General features: G+C 42.5%; 1 protein-coding gene across 1 annotated transcript; it reads left to right on the top strand.

Annotated features, from left to right (window-relative positions):
* Positions 1 to 3,971: 3,971 nt before the first annotated feature.
* On the top strand, positions 3,972 to 8,803 carry LOC310870961 (acyl-CoA-binding protein-like). The gene has a single exon (XM_083782360.1). The coding sequence runs from the start codon at positions 4,784 to 4,786 to the stop codon at positions 5,051 to 5,053; it is 270 nt and encodes an 89-aa protein (XP_083638486.1). The 5' UTR covers positions 3,972 to 4,783; the 3' UTR covers positions 5,054 to 8,803.
* Positions 8,804 to 9,524: the final 721 nt, after the last annotated feature.

Below are 9,524 nucleotides of genomic sequence, written 5' to 3'. Positions count from 1 at the left end.
CACTCATAATCAAAATAAAAAAGAGAGCACTTAAGTTCTACAACCACCTAAAGGAAAGTGACCTAGATGCACTCCATAACAAGGCACTCACACACAGTGAAACTCTAGAGAGATGCCCCCTCAGCCATCTGGCCCTGCATGGAACTCCGGGCACAAACACAAACAGAGCCACGAGATAGAAAACCCATTGGACTAAACCAAATTATAAAACAGCAAAAGGAAAACTATCTGACACATTGGAAAGAAGCAACACAAAAACAGAGTAAACTAGAATGCTATCTGGCCCTAAACAGAGAATACACAGTGGCAGAATACCTGAGCACCGTGACCGACCCAAAACAAAGAAAAATCTTAACTAGGTACAGACTCAGTGAGCACAGTCTCGCGATCGAGAAAGGCCGTCATAGGCAGACCTGTATCCCGAGAGAAGACAGACTATGCACCCACTGCACACAAAATTAAGTGGAAACCGAGCTACACTTCCTAACCATCTGTCCATTGTACCAAGACATCAGAGACACATACTTCCCACAGATTACAACCACACACAGAGATTTTGAAAACATGACCAATGACAAAAAACTCCCATATCTGCTGGGCGAAGTACAACAATGTGCAAACACAGCAGCAAGATTTGTGAGTTGCTGTGATAGGAGAAGGATATCAAATGGAACACAACCACCCTAAAGACTAATCATTGTGTATATTCCTGCACTATACCTGCATCGAGTGACCTTGTTACATAGTATTTGATCTATTGAAGATTCTGACCTTCAAATGTACATCATTTTCGTTTTGATTGTATTGCTGTATTGTTGTATTGTTCTTTCTGCTTTGGCAATGTAAACGTATGTTTTCTCATGCCAATAAAGCACTTTGAATTGAATTGAATTGAATTGACTCCTATGGACTATCTGAACTGCTGGGGCCCAGCATATGTTTACATTATATATTTATTAAATATTATAGGTTAACACTGAAATAAGTCCCCTATCCATCTGATTAACAATTTTCTTACTGACAGAGCTTGTTTTTCTTTTCCTTTTCTTTATTGCTCTGTAAAGCACTTTGAGCTGCATTTTACTGTCCGCCACCACACCAGACACCAGTTGATTGCAACAGAAATTGAATTATTATGCTGCCTGCATACGGTTATTGTAGACATGTGTCAGCGACGATACAGTACAGACTCTTGGTGTTACATTAAGGCTCCATTTGGTACAGCTGTAACCAAATTACCCCTTGTGCGTCCATTTGTTTGTCATGATCAGGGCTCTAAAGAAAGCCTCCATTGAAGAGAGACAGCAGCTGAACACTCACGCAGAGATGCATCAAAGCATGCCATCCACATTATTTCCATGTGCAGGCCATGCGTCACGCACTGATGCATGGCAGAAACTCATCGCAACCTCATGAAGGTCAAACCAGAAAATCGGAACGAAAACAAAATAATAATTTCGTGAAGATCTTTTGGGTGCATTTGGTTCCATTTGTTCTCAGATTGAAACTTAGCCCTGGTCCAGTGCTTAGACTCGCAAGCACTGGACCAGGGCTAATTGAAACTGAGACTGCGCCAAGTTCGGACCTTAATCTTTGAACAGATTAACGTAAAAGTAATACATTTTATGCAAAGCTTTTATAAGGGGCTGGAAAGAACTGATTGAAATTGACAACTTGAACGGCCTGCAGCAGCAGCATCCTCCTTCTGGGGGGAACATTTGCCAAAAATAGCAACTCCATGCACACAAAGCATTATGTTGTGGCATGTTGTGATGATGAAGATTGGTGTAGATTGGGGAAAAAGTGGTGCACCATGAAGTGCAGTGCAACTCTAAAACCATAGGCAGTGCTTAAAGCTGAACTCAAAAATCACACTTGTGTGAAGTGAGGGACGCAGCAAGGGCAGTATTTATAGATGACATCTTGCATTGTCATTTACTGCCCTAAACAAACATTAAAGTCCATAGACTTGGTTGGTGACTGGTTATTTTTAATTAGGCTCTAAACAAACATTAAAAGTCCACAGACTAGGCTGCCACATGACGTAATTTTGGAAAGCCATGCATTGCGAAGAGCTATAGAACCCCTCAGAAAATGGTCTGGCCATAGAACTATAGACATTATGTCTGTCTGACATCACAGGACAAACGCCGGCGGATATCTAAGCAGCGTGTTTTCAACGGGTCGTTCACATCCTCTCAACGTGTGCCCCCACAAGATTTTGATTCGATCTGTGTGTCGACTTCAAAGGAGGGAGGAAAGAAGACGCTACACGAAGCATTCAGTGGCCATTAGCAGGCGAAACATCACTTCACTTCACAACACATAGAGGCATGTCGATGTAAACTCAGGCTGCCATTGAGGACACAGCAGAAGATTTCCCCCCCTGCTGCGATATTACAGTACGTACAGAAAGGTAATCCTGTGAGGCGGCCTGTTCCGACAGGAAGACGGACGGACAGACAGACAGACAGACAGACAGACAGACAGACAGACAGACAGACAGACAGACAGACAGACAGACAGACAGACAGGCAGGCAGGCAGGCAGGCAGGCAGGCAGGCAGGCAGGCGGGTATCAGAGAAACAGACAGGCAGGCAGACGGAGGTGAGACAGTCGAAATCAACTTCATTGTCACGTTGCACGTTTAGTCGTTTACAGTTGTGGTAAGGTGAAATTTGTTTTCCCGCAAGCTTCGACGGGCGAGCATGTACTTTTGTGGGTGGATTGTGCGCTGGGTCGGTGTCGTCGCGGCCCTGGCCGTCTTCCTGACGGTCAGCGTCCTCGTGCTAGGCTACTCGTGGCTGGAGGCCGCCATCTTCCTGCTGGGTGTCCGGCTGCTGCCCAGCAGGATGGCACACGCCTTCGCCCTGGTGGGCGTCAGTTTCCTGATCCTGAAGCTCATGGGCGAGTGGGGCTATGCGTGGCCGGAGGCCACCATCTTCCTGATGGGCATCGTGGTGGCCAACTTGCCCGAGGAGATCCTAGCGAGGAAGACCACGGGCATGGCGGTCTTCCTGGGAGTGAGCTTCCTGGTCCTGTCCAACATGCTGGGACAGGCCAATGCCGCCGCCTTCATCATGGGCATCATCGTGGCCAGCGTCACGGTGAACACCTTAATAGGATGACTTTAAAATAAGCATATTTTCTTTTTGGCTAAGCCAAGCCAGCGGTTCTCAACCTGTGGGTCGGCGTGAGGATATTGCAAGTGAGCCCACAAATACTTCATGATAATATAACATAATACCAGTAAGACGCCTGAGGGCCTCACCCTGAAGGGCGAGGTCGCGTGCACGCATGTGGGGTCAGATCAACATATGGAATTAATTCTGTACTGCACATATGGAGCGTGTCTTGAGTGTACAGGGTTTGATGAGGTCAGATCAACATATGGAATGTCAGAACAGGTCAGCTCCATAGGAGATCTAACGGGGGCAGTGTCTAAAGTGTACAGGGTTTGATGAGGGCCCAGGTAGGGCCGGGCCTGTTGAGAATGTAAATATTGATGACATCAGGGACCTCCATATATGGGCTTAATTGCAATAGCAGGTCGCATTTATCAAATAATTTAAGTCTAAATCAAGCCATTCAGGATCCTGGTGAATCATGAACATAAAACATTTGATTCTCTGAAAAAAGGGTTCACACCCGTGTTAAGTGAGGGGCACTAATATATGAAAGTCTAACTCATGTTGATATGGTGATGTAATGGTGATGTAAAACAGACCTTAAACGCCATTGACAATAAAGAGACAATATGACATAATGAGGCACATTATGACGTGCCTTCATTGTCAATGGTGTTTACAAAACAAACATTGAACTAAAGACAAACATTAAACCTGTATATTGGAGGGGCTAGCGCCCCTCAAAAATATATATAAAAAAATAAAAACAGCAAAAAAATTAATTATATAATTAAATGTTTTCATTATTGTTATTTTTACAGAATCAAATGTTTTGTGGTCATGATTCGGGTTCAATGGGTTCTGGAACAATGGCACCTCATATGCCTCATATAATTGTGGATCAGGAGTGTTCTGAGCTCTGTTACTGTAAATGCTGATACTCTGACTGCTGTTATTCTGAATCATCCTATTACACTTCACCCCTGACTGGATATTAATAATTTCCCCCTGTGACCGACTCGTCACTACCCAGGGCAAGGAACGACACAAGACAAGGCAGCTTCCTTAAGTTTGTCGCTTTATTCCTCCAAGTCAAGGGTATAACAATTTGAAAGCATCACAATAATAGTTTACACAGGAGAGCGGATGGCTCTCCACTGTCCGGACAGAGGCTCTCTTTCCAGTGTTTGTGGAGATGACTGATTTAACCTGTTGTGCCTTGATCAAGTCCATGCACAACAGGTGCGCAGCCACACCCAGCTCTGAGTCCAGTTCTAGTTTGACTCAGGCCAGGTGTGACTGCTTAAATCAGTCACCCTCCCTCTCACACCCCACTTAGATATTCCTTAGATATTAGAGAATCCCTGTTTTAAGGTCATATTCTAAGGTCATGTTATGAACCAGGCATATGTGATGACGACACATGACGTCTCCATGCGGCAGAAGTGTGTGGAATAAATACTGCCATCCGTCTATCTCCAGAGGGACACGTTTATTAATTTGTGAGATCAGCGCCACAGAGACCAGTATTAGACAGACAACCGAGAGACCTGAACACCTTCCACTTCTGTCTTTTGATTAGTGGACCCCTAAAAAGCTTCCAGTGTTCTGTCTTCTGAATAGTAGACTAAGTTAACTCTTAAGGATCAGTTATCATGGCCGACACTAAGGCTAGATTTGACACGGCAGCCGACGACGTGAAGCAGCTGAAGACTCAGCCGGCGGACGAGGAGAGACTGAGGATCTATGCTGCGTTCAAACAGGCCACGGTGGGAGATGTTAACACGGTGCGCCCCGGCATGCTGGACTTCACTGGCAAGGCCAAGTGGGACGCCTGGCAGACGCAGAAAGGAAAGAGCCAAGAGGACGCCATGAAGGAGTACATCGCCTTGGTGGAAGAGATGAAGGGCAAATATGGAGCGTAAACCACTTTGAACCATTATCTAGATCCGGATCAGAAGCAAAGCAACTCGATCCCAACCCAGCTAGTCTACCATTATAAATAAACACTCATGAAAATAGTAACTAGTTACTTTACGACACTGTCTACAACTCGTTGTGATTTTGTTGATCGGCTATTTTTGGTGAAGACAGAAACACCTTCCAAGTACAGAATGTAACACTTAAGTCCGGTTACGGAGACTAGAGGCCCGGGTCTCGGTGCAGGTTCTGATAGCAATGCATACAATGTGCCCCGATCGAAATTTATCAAAATATCGATTAAAATATAATAAAATACTAAATATTGAAACTAAGAATATGACAAAAACAATAAATCACACATTGTAAAACATTAAATGTAAAAAAATATTTAACAACAACATGGAAGTTACTGCACACAGGCGGAGCACATATAGCTGCTCAATGAGTCCAAATGTAAGGATATAATTTTGGGGGATTTTTTATTTAATAGCTTTTTTTGATAGCTTCCTGATATCTGCTGTTATGTGCAATTGGTTACAGTAGGTGGGAGCATACTCTGAACTTTTTCTGTACTGTCTTTCTTTTAATATTTATGTCATTTACTCTTTCTGGTTGTTTTTAACTCTGGACCAATCTCTCCACACCATCAGACTGTCCTTTTGATCTGAAACAAAGAGCAGGCAAGCTATACAATCACCATTGGCTCATCAAAACAGCCCTGGTCTTTGCATATCTTTTGTTTATCTTTTTTTGGCAAGGTCCCCCTGGCGAGTGGCAATGGAAAGCTGGACAGTCGCTCTCCTGGCTTTGGTGTGTGGTCGGACTGGCCAGACCTAAATGACATGTGCTGCTGAGCTGACGTTACCCTGGAGTGTGTCTAACTCTGAGGCAGTGGCTGCCTCAGAGAATGTTATATCTGACCCCAGTATCTCTGTCAGAGCAACTATGACTGTGTGGAACGGCGCATCAACTTCCACTGACTAATGCCTGAGGTCGCCTCCTATGGGCACAACAACAAAGGCAGCGACAACATTGGACTGAGTTGAGATTACAAGGAAAGACTGCATGTCTTCCTGCTGCAGACCATTCTGTCTCTCACTCTGTGTTAAAAAAAAATCCATTGATGATGCATTGTTGTTTTTACTTTGAAAGCAAGATTACAGGTTCTACCTTCTAAACTTAATCTCTCCATCTGGTTTCCAGGCAATCATACTCCTCACTGTATTCATCATGACCATGAACAAATAGCTGAAACCATGTCCCACATCTTAAATGGTTGCCATGTTTACAGGGGCCTCTACATAAGTAGGCATGGCAGAATAGTGGATTTGATATCGAAAGACATCTCTTCCATTTTCAGGTCCTCCATCATGCTTTATAAGCACTCTACTGTGAAGCCGAGGATGACATGTTTAACCTGTGTAATGATGATTCTGTGTTCTCTAACATTTCAGCATAACACCCCTGATGTCAATGTCAATGATGTCAATTTAAACCATAGAGGTGTTCATTCCCGAGGTCGGCTGTACCTTTGACTATAGCCTGGAAGAAGCTTACTAACCAAAGTGCTGAAGTATCAGCAGCTAGTGCAGACCATCTCACAGCTAGGCTACAGATGTAAACTTTTAGTTTTTATCTTTGGCAGCCTAGGGCATGTGCATAAGTTGGTTGTGAGAGGCTTACAAATGGCCGGCCTTTCCAAAAGGAAAGCCAAGCAGTTAGCGAGGTACTGCTCAGTTTCAGCCATTACAGGAAGCTACTCAATTTGGAGGAGGCGTTGTTTCCTTTATCCATGATTGATGTCTGCTGCCCTGTGTCCGACATGTCAGCTGTACTGTATGTAACGATGCTTTGCCGTCCATGCACGTTGTATCTGGCTGCTGCGTGCGTGCGTGTCTGTGCGTGTGTCTGTGTGTGTATGTCACTATATAGATTTACCACAAAAGGGAGAGGCAGAGAGAGTGAGATTGATTGATTGAGATGACATTTAATTGATGTTAGACAGAGCAGGACAGTATGCTGAGTCAGTCAGGTGACTCGGTGGTGTCTGTCTACGTCTGCGTTTCTCTCTACGTTAATGTCCATCTGAAGATGACAATATGTGTCCATAATGGGATGACATGCTGGTATTAAAGGCACACTGTGGGACGAGGAGGTCACCGCCACACCTTAAAACTGTAGAATCCTGTTCGTCTTACTCTGAGGTTGTACAAATGGACCCTTTCAAGTCCATTTAAGTACACTGACTTAAATTAAAGTCCTTCCACGTTCCCCTTTGTGTGGTTAAAAGAAGAAGCCGGGGAAGAAATAATAATCTCTGTTCAATAATGTAGGCCCACATGTGAAGCATTTCTCTCTCCCTATAGAAGCTTTATGGTGCTCCTCTATCTTTGCCCTCATTTAGTATGCTGGGATGAATATGCAAATGTGCCCCCCCCTGTGATCCTATTCAGGTAATAATCATTAATAATAATCATCTCCGTACGTGTTTGAACTCTGAGCTTTAATTATTTTTTCTAGTGGACTCTTTTGGATGACCTTTTGTGCACACGCACACGCACACACACACACACACACACACACACACACACACACACACACACACACACACACACACACACACACACACACACACACACAGGGGTAATAATAGTTAATAGATTTAATAAAGAATTCAAAAGACCTTTATTATTTATTATCAAAAAACACATGATTAATATCTGCTTATACATGCCAAATAGATGAGCTTAAAACACTAAATTAAAACTTCAAGCACATATTTAATTGTTCTGGGCCTAAAGCATATTATGCAGTTCAGAATCGCACATTTCACCCCCCAAAAAACAACAGCTTTTCCTTGCAAGCTACAATCTCATGCACAACACAATGTATGTACATTACATATTCCTGTATTAGTGTCAATACAGAATGTATTATGCGCATTCATATCCCATACCAAACAGCGTCCAATAACCACGGTTCAGTTGTTGTATTGGATAGCAGTGCTTCTCTCAGGGCCCAGACCTATAGTCACATTACTGTGAAGATTGCCTGTAATACACTTTACCTCCGCAAAAGGTCTGAGCGGCTGTGAACCGTACCAACGGGGGGGAAAAACTGAAAAAAATAATATCTATGAATTTTTAAGCAGCAAAGGGCACATACAGTACGGTACAGAATATTGCATTATATAGGAGTACTAGTTTCAAAACGCATTAATCTTATGTCCAACACAACCTAGATGCTCATGAATCCTATATGCTTTTTGGAGGAGAAAAAAAAAGAGCATATCGTTGCTGTCGCATGGAAACCTTGTATGTCCAAAATTGTAAATTTTCAGGAACAAATAATATGTGTTCCAATGTGTTCCAATGGATTCAATTGTTACTTTTCATCAACACAAATCCAAACTATTTTGCTACTGCCACTGTACTTATACGGTAGTAGCTATATTATACAAGTACTAAGTACAAAGCAGGGCATTAAATTACAGGAAAAACATGAATAAATAAATACAATAGAATTATGGAGATCCAAGGTTTCTGTCCAACCGTGACGATATAATAGATAATCTCACGGTCGCACTAGTGTCTATAATATTTATTTCACACACATACGCATACTATCACGGCACACACACACACACACACACACACACACACACACACACACACACACACACACACACACACACACACACACACACACACACACACACACACACACACACACACACACACACACACAGTAAATCCTTAGTATTAATTCATTTGTACATTTAAGAGTGTTCAAATGTAACCAAATGGACCCTTATGGGTCAATTTCATTACATTTGCATACTCTCCGATTCAGATTTCTACTGTGCAGATTAAGATTTCTACTGTGCATTGAGGCTGAAATAAGCCTTGCATATACCCACTCAAACAACTTTGATACAATTATTAAAAACCTCTGCCTAAAAAGCTGCTACCAAAAGGGAAAGCACATGCAAATCCTTTTGTTCTGCCACTAAGCATGTGCCATTAACCACGCTTCATTAAACATGATCATTAACTACGCTAATTATACCACTCATTAGAAGAATCCCCTTAACACCATCTCCTCTCTCTCATATTAGACTACAGAACCCAGTCTGTCTGTGAGCACATTTGAATGACTACTATTTCATTCTACCTTTGAATATTTTCTCTTTTTCTATCAGACATCTCAGATACCAGCTGAGGTCTGTGGTGCTGACCAAAATGAAAATTTTGTTTGTTTAAAAGTAAAATTAGACTTTGGTAGAAGTTTGAGTAATGTTATCTTATGTAACTTTATTAGAAATGGATAGCACTGTGTAAGTTGACACAGCATACTTTATTACAGTAAATATAATTTAATACAAATGCCTCATGTTGATTTGACAATTTGAAAGATCTGTGTCTTCAAATAGAAAAATCAACATGAATTTAACTTATATATCCGCTTGCGTTT

This window comes from Protomyctophum parallelum, assembly GCF_964188405.1.
Source record: "Protomyctophum parallelum genome assembly, chromosome: 14".
Taxonomy (NCBI): domain Eukaryota; kingdom Metazoa; phylum Chordata; class Actinopteri; order Myctophiformes; family Myctophidae; genus Protomyctophum; species Protomyctophum parallelum.
This window is presented reverse-complemented; position numbering and strand designations above follow the sequence as displayed.

Bases quoted from the DNA above. Each gene is read 5' to 3' on its own strand.
- LOC310870961 (XM_083782360.1), top strand. From the start codon at position 4,784: ATGGCCGACACTAAGGCTAGATTTGACACGGCAGCCGACGACGTGAAG.